This window comes from Diadema antillarum, unplaced genomic scaffold (assembly GCF_040938485.1).
Source record: "Diadema antillarum isolate AM-2024a unplaced genomic scaffold, OU_Dant_1.0 scf00000074, whole genome shotgun sequence".
NCBI lineage: Eukaryota > Metazoa > Echinodermata > Echinoidea > Diadematoida > Diadematidae > Diadema > Diadema antillarum.
Window position 1 is genome coordinate 2,292,066 of NW_027270963.1, and position 14,536 is coordinate 2,306,601.

The following is a 14,536-nucleotide window of genomic DNA, read 5'->3' on the forward strand; positions in this document are numbered from 1 at the left end:
ATAAACCTGTGCAATTCCGACAGAGTTTCACTGGCGCTGCGCTGCAGGAATACACATGGCGAATATATATGACCCGTACACTGAAATCTTGCATACATTTGGAATTATCATACAGTATCGCACCGTGGGACGGTAGGTATAATAACACACATCATGGGGGATGAGATCTTTTCATATTCAGTCCCGTATCTGTGTTACGCTTCCACCTTGTACTCGTCCTTGAACCAGTCATCAGCGTGAACCTCATCAGCCCTACCAGCATTGTTGTCACCCCATTAGCATTTGTGATTGAGTCGCCATTATTGGCCACGCAATTATTCAGCTTTCATTTTATTACATCGTCCTGGACACAAATAATGATTATTTGATGATAATGATTATTTGATAAGAACGCCATGATGATTGCAACAGTGGAAATGACAAGGCTTCTCCTATCATTCTCAACCGACGTATTTATGTAATGAGTGCAACAATGACGCATAAAAATAGAGACGAGGATAAATTATCCTGTTGTGGCATATACGTACATGAAGAATACCAAATGCGCTTGTGTGTCATTGTCTTTATCCCTTTTCTTTTTCTCTGCAATCCGGCATGTTATTCCTTTCTTAAAGTCTAAAGTGTTATACCTTCTACGTTCAAGTTGTCCTCAATGATAAGACTAAGATCAAATACATTTGTCAAACAAGTGATATAAGTTTATTCCAATCAGACATGGAATATGAAAGATTACGAATGCTTTACATACATGAAATGTTACTTTCATGAAAGATTGATATTGATCATAATAACATGCCAATCTAGTTGTTAAGTGATGACTAAATGAAGCCTATACTTAAAAATTAACCCTCCTACATTTTCTGTGTAACATGGTCGATACAAGATGATGTTAAAAATGTAGGCGTTGATAAAAAGTCATATACTGTAGATTTGTAGATACCGCTTGAGTTTAAATGAATTTGATCGAGTCTTTTTTTTTCTTTTTTTTTTTTCTTTTTTTTTTTTTGGGGGGGGGGGTTACCACTACCACTGCCTATGGAGGCATGCGGGCATTTGGCCCCTCAAACCAAAAAAAAAAAAAAAACAAAAAAAAAAAAAACAAAGTCCTTACAAGAGAATCCCCTACCGATGTGATCACGGGAATCATGGGCGAACTGCAGGGGTTCCACAATCGTAATCTTTGTTGTGCACGCTTGACCACTGGATCACAAATCGGCCTTAGGAACCTTCCCCTGCTTTCTTTAGGAGCACATACTGTGTGCTTGCAGATGACTAATCACGTGAGATCTAAGATGCCCATGCTACCCAGTGCCTGGTCTGGAGGAACCCGCAAGGGACATAAGTGAAGAATATGGTTATCATTTGCTAGCTTGTGCTCGGGACCGCCACTGTGTTAAATCGTATGGGATCATAAAAGGCCAACGCAATCCCATGCATAATTTTGAAGGGGCCATTATACGAAGCCAGAATAAATCCCCGAGTCAAAGAAGTAGTTTCCAATAACAAGAATAACAAAATGATCCCCACATGACTACAATACAATCGCATTGAGGCCCGCATGCACTTGACCAATCGTAAAAAGAAATTTGCTTTGTTCATTTGCTAAAATGAAACTCTTCGTAAGAGCGAGAAAGACATCTTTAGTGTAAATTTACAGTGCGTTTAAGAGCGTTGAGTCACACTCCTAATTGATATCAAGGGGGAGTGGATTTGTGTAGAATGTTTTGGAAACTGTTAAAGCTATTTGTATTTATGACAAGATTTCTTTCGTTCTTACTGAACATGTCTATTTTTTCAGCATCTCTGTCCTCTGGTTGTTCTTTTCACAGAATGGGATCTGGATCTAGCAAAGGAGGGGCGGCTCCTAGTAAGCCCAATGAGCACCCAACTGCTCCCGCAAACACGGGCTCAGGGGCGAATTCTCGACAACCGCCAGCCGCCGCGTCTTCCGGGGCCACTGGTGGATCAGGCGCAACCAACAACGGCTGGTATTGGTTCGAGATCTATTTCAGTAACCAACCGCAGCCGCCAGCCCTGGAGGAGGAGGATGATAACGATGACGATGACGATGAGACACCGAGTGGGAACACTGACGGAAACTCGAACCAGCCACCTGTCAGCGGTTCATCGGAAGACGCTCCCGCGGCTTCAATCGATACCCCTGCAGACGCTTCAACTACTGCTCCGGCAGAAGCCGCTGGAGAAACTCCCGCGGAGAACCCAGCTGCACCTCCAGAACCGACCCCCGCGAGTGAACCAGCGCCCTCTCAGCCAGCGCCATCGGCTCCTCCGCGACCAACGCTGCCGTCTCTCAAGGTCACCGATGTGGGCCTAAATGTAAGAGACTGCTTTGTCACTTGACCACTTTTCTTTTTCCGATACGCTTATTCAGAAAAGATGGAATGAATGCTTTTCTTCTTAGTTTTGTCTCTGCTGTTGCCCAGTTCTTTCATCAGCTGTGTGTTTTTGCTCTTAGTTTTCTGATAATTAATCATTTTTTTGGCAAGAATCATTTGTATTATAATTCTATCCACAATGATATTTTTTCTCTCTAATCTTGATGGACCTTTGAGACCAAGTAACCGTTACATAATGCAGACTAAAATTAAGAAAAACGAATGACTTCTTATTCAGTAACCTTCAAAAACATTAAAATAAAACCAACAAAACAAACATACAAACAAAGACATGAATGGGCATATTCCGAAAGCGAAAGCACATTCGTCAAGCTGCATGGTTCATGTTTCTCACAAGTACCTAGCGCGTTAGGTCAGGTCATAAATGCGTTTGATTTTTCTTCGTTTAGAGATTTTTTTTTCAAGAATGATGCCTTTCAAATTGATCATTAAAGTTTTTCAGCTTTTAAGCTGTTTGGCGAAGGATACCATCGATTTCTCAGATTATGAATCGCATCAACGCATGTCATATATTTTGGTAAATGATTTTGTTTCTGCGTGTATGTGTGTGTGTGTGTGTGTTCCTGCATGTGTGCATTCTTTTTTTCGACAGGTTCTCTCCAACGGCTTTCTGCACTTCACGTCAGAATATGAGTTCGATGATGGCAGGAACAATGAACTTATAGTCCGGAGGGGTCAGGAGTTCACGATTGAGGTGCAACTCAACCGGGAGTATAAGCCCAAGAGGGAAACACTTATCCTGCAGTTTGCTCTGAAGATGGAAGGTAACATTCCTGAAGGCATTTCATGAAGCGTTTTGTCAGATTTTTTCCGACAAATTGTTATAAGCTACTGAAGTCCTTGCATCTGATGGCTGAGAGCACATTTTTTCCTGTAAGTTTGTCGGACAAAACGCATCATAAAATGCCCCCCCCCCTCGCCCAATATTACACAGATTTTTGATTGGTCAATGTACGCTTTATGAGAAAAACAAAGAGGCAGTGTGTCTTCGTGTGTATGTGTGTGTGTGTGTGTGTGTGTGTGCAACCACCAGTACCTCTACTACTTCCACTCTTGCTACACCTACTTTTGCTAAGTTATACTAATAATGATTATAATATATAATGATAATGAGACTAATATGGACCATAGTAGTTAATAGATACAGCAAATGTTAATGATAATCATGATCATAAATAATAACTTTTTCGTTATTTACTACAATTTTTTTAAATGTAATCCATGATGCCCCAAGTTAATAAACTTAATACCCTTGCAAGTATTTAGAAAGGTTGACAATATTCGGCATTATTTCATTGCATGATGGTGCAGTATAGATGCATTGTTGGCTTTATTTCGGTGATGAATACATAAAAATCATTAGGTGGTCACATATCCTATATTCCCTTCTCCTTCACGTGTTCTTCTTTTTCGTGTTCTTCTTTCTTCTTCTTTCTTTTTGTTAATCGTTATTTTCCTGTTATTGTTTTAGGTGAAAGACCCATGGAATGGAGCGGGACTCTAATTACCATCCCTGTAGGGAAAGAGGCCATTGGATTTGACTGGAGCGCCAATCTGAAGTCTTCGGACAAAAACAGCGTAACGTTGAATGTCCGCAGCCCTCCCGTCGCTCCCGTTGGCAGATACAGTCTGAGCGTGCTCGTGGAGAGCAAGAGGTCCGGCATGCGGGCAAAGTTCCCACAGGAATGCGTGCTATACATGCTGTTCAACCCCTGGTGCGAGCAAGACGCCGTGTATATGGGCGACAAAGTCGAACGCGAGGAGTACGTGCTGTCGGACATGGGTAGAATCTGGCGGGGAACGTACAAAAGCTCATTCGGCATGAAGTGGAACTTTGGGCAGTTTGATCAGGATGTCAGGGATGCCGTCTTCATGGTGTTTGAAAGCTGCGTCCAGGCCGACTTCCGTTTTTGCCCCATAAAAGTCTCCCGTCTGCTGTCTTATGCTATTAATGATAGGGTTCTCTGGGGCAACTGGTCAGGGAATTACGAAGATGGGGTCAGTCCCAGTCACTGGAATGGCAGCGTCAAAATTCTGGAAGAGTTCAAAAGGACCAACGAAAGCGTCAGGTAAGGATGACGGATGACGGTGCGTACCAGCTGTAAGGAAATGCAATACAATCACTGCATCTACTCAGGGAATTAAAGCAGCTATCATTAAAGCTTATCTCAACTCTAAGGTTTTTAAAGACATCCTCTCTGACTGCCGGAATGAGATAATGATTCCTTCTGGTTTTCTTCTGTTGCCTAGATACGGACAGTGCTGGGTCTTCTCTGGAGTCTTCACCACTTTCCTTCGCTGCCTTGGCATCCCCGCGCGAAGCGTCACCAACTTCCGGTCAGCCCACGACACCGACGGCAGCATGACCATTGATGCCTTCGTGGACGAGGACGGCGAAAAAATCGAGGGTAAAGATTCTGTTTGGAACTTCCACGTGTGGAACGAAGCGTGGATGACTCGCGATGACTTGGATCCGGGGTTCGGCGGATGGCAAGCTGTCGATGCTACTCCACAAGAACTCAGCCAGGGTAAAGTGTTCCCTCTATGTTAAGCTAATATTAAGTCAATAAAAGTTCTTTGTGAAAAAATGGCTCCCTCTATAGACTGTCTAGGTGGCGACAATCGGCAGGAATAGTGTCCAAGAATCTTATAACCGAGAATTATGTAGCATTCATCAAGAATTGGCCATGTCAAATACTCATAGATGAACCGTTAACCCTTTGATTATTTGAAAACAATTTTGTTATTATGCAATGTTGTGTTTGCATCTTACGATGTTTCTGAAACCTTTACCTTACCCAATCCACATTCCCTTTGCATTTTTAATCATGTTTTGATTTACAGGAAAAGCGATTAGTTTTAAACGTGCGTAATTGATAACACTATGAAAAATTGCGCTCTAAAGGGTCAAGACATTGAAATATTCGGCCAATAGCGGTGTCCGTTTGAAGTACATGTTCTCTTCTCCTTATCCGCCTTACAGTGTGTAATCATATTATAATTATGTACAACAGTTTACGATTTTCATGTTATTGTGATCTCACAGTTAAGTTCAGTTTCATATTGTCGGCGAGAAAGAAGCGTATGTCATGCCATGTTCTGATGATTTATTCTGATGTGTTCATAAGCCAGTTCACAGTAAGCTCATGTGCACATTGGGACAAATGACCTTTCTTTTTTTTCTGAATAGTTAGGTTGATACGGTGATCCTTAATCTCGAGGATAGCTATCTTCCACAATAAGCTCTGGCCCCCTAACTACGACGCGCATTCACACGACGAAGTTTATCCTCGAAGGTAGCTATCCCCGAGGATGGGTTCACTCTCCCATGCAACTATGCTTATCTGCAAGTTCCTATCAACAAGTTCTGTCGACACGATTGGGAACCCCCCGCTGATAGAGCACTAGCCCTGATATATCTCGTGAATAGCTATCTTCGATTTGACTTCCAGTTAGCTATCAATGGGTGCGTCTACACGGTGTAACTGCGAACTTATCCTCGAAGATAGCTGTTCTCTAGGTTAGGAGTCACCGTCTGAACGAGAATAATATCGGTTAGGCATGTCACTCGTTTTCAAAGCAGAATAAAGCATAAGCCTGCTTGACATAACAATTTATGGGATTCATGTTCAAAAAAAAAATGAACTTGCATGCGTATCAGGTGACACTCCGACAGGCATCCATGTTTTGTATTTGACAGCAAGCGCTTCTATCAATATCACCAAAATACCAGGCTCGCGGCCAGGTGGATGTGCTTGCAAGTACCATTTACAAAGATCATAATGAGTAATCATTACCCCATTGATACTTATCTCAGTGAATTTAAAAACAAACATGGCTCTGATTTTATAAAACGACAAATGGAACCGTGAAACCCCGTATTCATCCCTCACACACACACACGCGCGCGCGCACACACACACACTAACTGTCTGTCCATCTTTCTGTTTCTTTAATGCACAGGGTTTTACATGTGTGGTCCTGCCCCTGTCCTGGCGATCAAGCGTGGCTTGGTCAATATACCATTCGACGGAAAGTACGTGTAGTGCAACAGACTTGAATGTTACCCTCCGTGTATATGCTCAAGTTTGTAAGAAACTGAAGTATAACCACGTTTAGCTGTGACAGATTGTTTATCTAGTCTGTGTTTCCATTCATTCTTACGAAGCCATCAAACGTGGCAATGTTTGGGCAGCTCAAAAGTCCAACCGTCAATTAGAGGTTCATAGGTGTGGCGGGAAGGGAAACCGTTTTAGTCTCATTGTTCCTTTCTCAGCTTCTGTAAATCTTGTTGAGTACACAATAGAAATGAGTGATTCCATATACTTTATTGCAGCTTTCAAATAAATTCGTAGATCACTAAGAATAGTTACACATTATGACGTGTTCTTTGGCAGATAAGATTTGAATAGAAAAAAAAAATGTTTATGACCTTAAAGGAAACAGAAGCGAAACATAAATGCGGGATGAATGAAAACATGCAAGGATGATAATATTTGAAGAACACACCTGTGAAAGTTTGAGGAAAATCGGGCGTTTCGTTCAAAAGTTATGAATTTTGGTGCCGCCATTGCTAGATAGTGAGACTAGGACACTGCATGACGTCCTTATGGGCAACAGTAATTATGAAGAATTATGAAGGTGAATTCTACAAAATTTCATTTTCCTGAAAAGTATACATTCCAAGGACTTGTTACTGATATACTTTACCAGAAGTATTAGTCCCCCTGCTTTCGACAGAGGGAAGTCAAGTGCTCTTTCATGAAGCTAGAAAAGTGAAAATATGTTAAATTTTCATTATATTTGAATTTTTTTTAATGGAGTTGTGCCGAGACGCCTTAACATTGCCGCCCGTCCCCGTACAGGACCAGTGCTGTAACGGGACGCGCCCAAGTGTCAGTTTGTAACGGGACTGTACAGCGACAAACTGTACGGGGGTGCACATTCACATTGCCATCGGTATACCTGAGGTACAACACCGATACAGTATAGGGACAAGGGAGCAATGTGAATGCTGTGTAATTTGCATAATTACGTGATTGTCACTGATATCACTATCAGAACCAACTTGACACTAGACTTTAACAGCTTCCACAACTTTAACTCTTCATGCTGTTTCGATGACATTGATCACTGTTATGTCTGTTTAATTTTGCTCGTCAATCACCAAATAGAATACAAAAGATAACGTGTTGTTTCGCTTCGCTATTTGTCTAACCCGTTTCCAAATGCGTTTCCGATCCGTTTTTACGTCCACTTCCTCGCCAAAGGTTCATCTTCGCCGAGGTTAATTCGGACCGTGTGACGTGGAAGGTGAAGACCGACCCGGTGTATCCGTCCGACCCATCAATGGCCTCCTACAAAAGGATATCAACCATCAAGAACGGGGTTGGCGCCAATATCAGCACTCAGCGTGTCGGCGTCGACGATGATTACGACAACGAAAAGAATCGGGAAGTACTCACACTAGCCTACAAGTTTGCAGAAGGTGCGTTGTGTGTTGAAATGTTATTTAGAAGCCCCAACAGCAATCGATTGTATGCATGCGTATTTACAGAGATAATAAGGATGATGCTAATACTTTTACTATACTAATTCTGATAACTATTAACAATAACAGCAATAGCGCGTATTATTACAGTTCATTCGTTTTACAAGAAGACTTGACCCGACGATGGGTTTGAACACAGCCACAATTCTTTTACAGTTGCATCCAATCATGCTGTTCCTGCATCAAAATTCTTGATCAGTGACGATTCCTTCCAAAGCCCGTATACAACTTATATAGGTACAGTGGATCAACATGACTGTTAAATCAGCTCCTTTTTTTAAGGAGAGACCTTTGACTATACAGAGACGTGTCCCGTTTAAATTACAATTTGTTCATTTTAAGTGCATTTGCTCAAAAGGAGTTAATCATTTTGCTATTCACTGTAAACTCTTCAGAACAAGTATAGCCGTCATTATAAATACAAATCTGATTTTCATATTGCGTCACGCACATATTTTTGTTGCTTTAATTCATATATGTATTTTTTGGTTTAACAATGATGACATCTTCAGTTTCTATTGTGGTTTTATGAAGTATGTTTTATGGAGTATTTTATTAATAATTGTTTTAGCACTGCTCGTTACATCTGTAAAAACAAGAAGCATATAATGTGTCTGGCGATTTAAACATTGTTAAGAGCCACAAAGGAAACAATAGAAGACCTTGAGTTGAAACTGAAGTGCAATAAAATCACGTGAGGAAAGCATTTGTTGATGTCGTTTATGTGACAATGCTCAGCCAATGGTTTGAGCTGTTGGTATTCACATGAAATGATACCCTACAAGATTGTTACACAGCTAAAAGATACATGAAAAATCATGAGCCGTTTTACAATTCAAGGGAGCTTTTGCGACTGAATTATGGCGTAGCATCAATTAGATTCAATTGGAGGCTGTCAAAATCTATAATTTTCATTGACTATGTTAAGATTGTCATCTGGAACGTGTAAGGTGTCTCTAGATGTGACATTTACCGCCATTTGTGCTTTCGCCTCCATTCCTTAGGGTCTGACGAGGAGCGCGCTGTTGTGAAGAGCGCCCTCGGTAAAGGCTCCCTGCGAATGCTGTACAACAAGGACGAGGAGGAGCCGGAGGAAGAGGTGAAGATCACCGTGACCAACCTGGAAGATGTCTTCATCGGACAGGATTTCAAGGTCAAGATCGACGTGCACAACACGAGCTCTGAGGGGAGAACACTCTTCCTCAAGGCAAAGATTGAGAGTTGCAGCTACACAGGTATTCGTATTACTCCTTGATTCTCTTTTTTTTTTTGGTCTAATTCCCCCTTTTTAAGTTTGTATTTTGAGACATAATTCATTTCAAGATTATGACAAGAAAAATTGTATGTAATCCAGAATAGATCATGACATAGAGAGGTACTAAAGCGTCTATTCCACTCCATGGAGTCACATCTTGCGACTATAAAGCTTGGTGTTTTCAACTGTCTTGCGGTATTCATTTTTATTTAAGAATTTCTCGTGGGTATTCAATGTTGTGATCAGTGATAGAGATTGCGATTGTCGCGTGATTCGCTTGGACTTCGTCATTCAATCACATCTTTATTTTTCCCATCAGTTTTGCAAGGTCTGACTGCAATGAGCAAACATGACGAATTTATTCAAGGTTAAGAAATAGCAAGTCGCGACATGACTGTTATAGCAACAGTCTCTGCACTGCATAATTATTTTGATGCACGTCACGCGGATAGCCCCTTTAATTCGTACTAGTGTACCTTTGCATATTCGCATTCACAGGGAGGATTCTGAATACCGTGAAGACGGACAAGATGGACAAAGTTGTCCCGGGCAATAGTCACATGGAGATGATCATCGACGTCACTCTCGACGATTACGACGACAAGATCGATGACGAGGGACTCCTCTCCGTCTTCGTCATGGCCCACATTGAGGTTTGTCCTGAAGAAATCGATGAAAATTATTCAAATCACAAGAACATTGAACACACCGGATACAACCCTTACCACTTATCACATTTTTATCATATGGCACTACCATCATACGACATGTAGCTGTATCTGAATGTCGTGCTCTCCCTATTGCTAGAGGTATGTCCGGCAATGCACACACATACACACACACTCACACACAAACACACAAACACGTAGGGTTAATCCACCTCCCCCCCCCCCTCCCGTGTGGAAACAAAGAGGAAACTGTTGTGACATTGTAAAGAGAGAGAGAGAGATCTGGAAATGGATATTTCAGTCATATCAAAACCGATTTTCATAAAAAAAGTATAAATAGCTTTCAGAAGTGTATGCTCTTCCATATGTCAGAAGTGATTTCTCATTATCTTACACCTTACATCTTAAAAATCAAAAACCCGAAGCCACATCCAACCCAAAGCTTTACCTTTCCTTTAACTTGTTGAGAACTCCATGTTGCTCTCCTAGGAGACTTCGAGAGCGGTGAGCCACCAAGATGAGATCCGGTTGAAAATCCCAGACCTCGACGTGAAGGCAGAAGTAGACAAGTCCGAAGTGAGCCTGACGATCGAGTTCACCAACCCGTTGCGGCGGCCCCTCACGAGATGCGAGTTCGAAATCGAGGCACCAAAGCTCGTAAAGCCATTTACGGTGAAGCAAAGGTGAATATGACATCAATAACGATAATCGATGATTTATAATAATGATGAAAATGATAACGGTAACTATGATATATGAGCAGCATCGACACGAAGATAATATCTGTTTCGTTAGAGTACGCAAACATCCTTCTTATAAAAACGAAGTTATTGACTGATGTACTTATAACGCTGAAACGAGCTGCTCCGCCTCATTAATGTTTCTAATCATTCAATTCTAAATTCTTACTCACGCAGCGATCTTCAACCTGGGGAGAAGATGAAGAGGACGATATCTTTCAAGGCCAAAAAGCCTGGAAAGAAGGCTATCCTGGTCGAATTCGACTCGAAGGAACTTCGAAATGTCACTGGATCGGTCAAGGTGGAAGTAAAGGAAGAGTAGAAAGAGGGTGTGCCGTAACTCGGCGGATGAAAACGTCGGACTATCTATCAATCAGTCCCTGATTCGAAACCCTTTGCTGCACCAGCTCTACCCTATACGTTAATCCCACTTTCGTCTCGTCTTTCGCAGGGGAAGATGATTCCTTTGCTTGTATTGCATTCCTTGTGATCGCCCCTTCCACAAAAGAACTTACTACGATCCAAACTTCAATTTTGGAATGTTGACTTTCTGCAAATTTTGAATATAACAAAAATCTTGTATATGTTTTTCCCTAATTTCATGTCATTTTCGTTTTGAAAAGGTTGAAAAATAACAAAAAAGGACCTACGCTGTGCATATATAAACTACTTCATAATGATCATTATTTTTATCTTATACAGTGTACATATTTTGGGGGTTTAGCCTTTGGCACACTTTGTACATAGCATGAATGTATGAAGACTTGTCTTTCAAAAAAGTTAACAAAAATATGAATGTATCATCGCATATACACCCTGCATCTGAAAGTATCACGCTGTCAGCGAGCTACCTTTGAATTATCGATGCGTTTTGTGTACCATTTGTCAATCCAGTTCCTTGGTCTTGCGATTATACGCAGTCCTGCATTATGTTTATAACAAACAAAAAAGCAAAAAAAATGTTAACAATACACAAGGACAGTATGAAGCCACTTAAGCCGTACCTTTACCGAATAATGTTTGTATGATAGATGTAGCCTAAGTTACAAAGCAGCTGCTTTTCGGAAGTTATAGTTGAATATATTTTATATATTCAATTACAAATATACTCATTTGCTGTATACCATTACCCGCTATTCAACACGTCTTTCATCATTGCCAGTGAGTCACATTGATAAATTTGCTCTCAGCTAATCAAATGCAAGAATTTGTCGGTAAACGCACAAAATTTCGCTGTACATTAATTTTCTCGCGTTTCGCGCTACTTTTGGCTAGCGCGAATTTTGAAACCCGCGAAAATGTCTTCACAATTTTCTCTGCACATTTTAATGGGTTGGCAATTGTGCAGCGCAAATTCAAAACCCCGCGAATATGTTTTTGAGCCGCTCAACATATATCACAACAAAAATAATCTCTCGAAAATATAGACGTTACAGAGTACTAGTAGCTCAAAAACATTTTAGCAGTGAATGACAAGCTTTATGAAACGCTACCCTGATCAGTAATGTCTGATTACTAATGTCTTCATGGCTAGTTGAAGCCACTATTCACATCATACAACATTACCGTCTTCACAAGCAGAGGGGAGTTATGTGGTTGCTATACCTATCCAGTCATTACCAGTGTATAGACATGGTAGATGCTGCTACATACGACATCGTTACAGCAAGGTTGAATCCACTGTATCAGGACAAAAAATTCATTGTACATAAATGTAAATATATCATACATTATGAATGCTATAATGTAATAGACGTACCATGTTATTACGTATTCTAAAAGTATTGATGCTTGTGTGTATTCACTGTGATGACTAAACAAAATAAGTGAAAACACATCGTTATGGTCAGAATATTCCGATTGATGGTCATTCTAGCCCCCCCCCCCCCCAAAAAAAAAAAATGAATATGCATGTATGTATACCCATATATTTACATAAATGCATCTATACGAACACGATTGTGTTGATGTGGTAGACGATAGATCACATCTTGGCTGAACTTCTATTGCATCAGAGAAGAAAACGTATTGTTCATATACATGGATTGTATTTTGTAATGTAATGAGCATATGCTATGTTATTGTGTATTCCTATCGATGCTCACGTGTTTTCTCTGTGGTGAATATACAAATTAAGTGAAAGCATCGTTTTGATGACGAAACATTGCGGTTCAACGTTAACTTGAACTGTCACAATGTTCCGATTGTTTGTCTTACCTACATAGCAAAAATTTATATGTGTACATAATCATGTATGTATGTTACGAAAGAGAAAGTTTTAACGTACGTTATGAAACAAATGATGTTCCACACACGATATGGGAGGAGATAGGTGACATTTCGGCTGGACTTTAAAAGCGCAAAACTGTGAATCAAATCAGGTATCATGTCCCTAGCCAAACTTGGGACACCAATGTGACATTATTATACCTCATCCAGTTGTACAGGAAGAACACGTCTTTCAGTTCTACATGAACTTTCTTAACAATTTGATCAGTGATCTATTGATGTTCACAGTATGTGCCTGTTAGACATGTTAGAGTAATACTTTAATAGGATTGTATAGTTTGGTATAGATAGGGCTTCAGATATCCAACATTTTGAGAAAATTAGAAACCTCTAATGAGCATACAATTCTGAGATGAATTAAAGTTTATTTGATGAAAATTGGTTTTGAAATGACTGAAATATCCAAAAATCCAAAGCGTTCTTCTTAAAAGGTGGGACCCACCTTTTACTAGGAATACTTAGTTCTACTTTGTTTTTGGATACATCAGTCATTTAAAAAACAGTTTTCATATCAAATAATCTTATCATTCCTTTTAGAATTGTATGTTCTTTCATATGTCATAAGTTGTTTCTGATTATCTCGCAAAAAGTTAAGATCTGAATTCACCATCTCAACCAACATTAAATTAGCCCATTAACTTCTCGCCCACAAAGTATTTTCTCATTCATAGCTCCCTCACAATTCCCGAAAAGACCAAGCCCTATCCGTCCGCGATTTGAATGTGTATATATGGGCCTGCAATGAAATAATCTTGTTTGCCATGTCATGCACAACGTTACCATACGCTTCCTTTCTTGATTTGTTACAATGGACATTTTTCTGTTTGTAATCATCGCCTATTTTCGACTGAAATAAATGATATCATAACGATTTCACATGGTTGTGTGGTCACTGACATATCTTACCTTGCTAAACTGGTTCGGTTCATTCAATTTCCACAAAATCAGGAATGGATTGCCCAAATTTGCCAATACATGGAAACACGGAATTATTAGTTTTTGTCCCCGCCGAACGAGTTCGAGCAGGGGACTATGAAACGGGCTCCGTACGTGTGTGTGTCCGTGTGTCCGTCCGTGTGTCCGTCCGTGTGTGCGTCCGTGTGTGATCAAAATGTTCAATTTGCTACTTCTCTGTCATTTATGAGCCAATTTTGATTCTGTTTGCTTTATATGATAGCACTACATGGGAGCTTTGAAACTTCTACACAGAATTTCAGTTGGGACCTTTGACCTTGACCTTTGACCTTGACCTTTGACCTATATTGTACATTTTGCTTCAAAATGCTACTCCTTCGCCATTTCTAACCCGATTTCGATTCCGTTTGCTTTATGTGATGGCACTAGGTGAGGGCTTCAAAACTTCTACACAGAATTTTGACCTTTGACTTCTTTGACCTTTGACCTTGATTTTTGACCTATATTGTACATCGGCTACAAAATGCTACTCCTTCGCCATTTCTAATCCGATTTCGATTCCGTTTGCTTGATGTGATGGCACTAGGTGAGGACTTCAAAACTTCTACACAGAATTTTGACCTTTGACTTCTTTGACCTTTGACCTTGATTTTTTTCAAAATGCTACTCCTTCGCCATTTCTAACCCAATTTCGATTCCGT

The 14,536-nt window shown here is 40.4% G+C and overlaps 1 protein-coding gene across 1 annotated transcript; it reads left to right on the forward strand.

The window, feature by feature from the left end:
* Window positions 1–1,292: 1,292 nt before the first annotated feature.
* Window positions 1,293–10,953, forward strand: LOC139717353 (hemocyte protein-glutamine gamma-glutamyltransferase-like). Its single transcript, XM_071628859.1, has 11 exons — window positions 1,293–1,342; window positions 1,830–2,337; window positions 3,010–3,181; window positions 3,889–4,486; window positions 4,668–4,945; window positions 6,381–6,453; window positions 7,688–7,905; window positions 8,973–9,203; window positions 9,722–9,876; window positions 10,381–10,574; window positions 10,809–10,953. The coding sequence occupies exons 1-11, from the start codon at window positions 1,293–1,295 to the stop codon at window positions 10,951–10,953; spliced, it is 2,622 nt and encodes an 873-aa protein (XP_071484960.1).
* Window positions 10,954–14,536: the final 3,583 nt, after the last annotated feature.

Excerpts from the sequence above, each read along its gene's own strand:
- LOC139717353 (XM_071628859.1), top strand. The coding sequence starts at position 1,293 with ATGCCCATGCTACCCAGTGCCTGGTCTGGAGGAACCCGCAAGGGACAT. Across the intron at positions 1,343-1,829 it reads GGAACCCGCAAGGGACATAA|AATGGGATCTGGATCTAGCA; the intron begins GTGAAGAATATG and ends TTCTTTTCACAG. Across the intron at positions 9,877-10,380 it reads TCGTCATGGCCCACATTGAG|GAGACTTCGAGAGCGGTGAG; the intron begins GTTTGTCCTGAA and ends TTGCTCTCCTAG.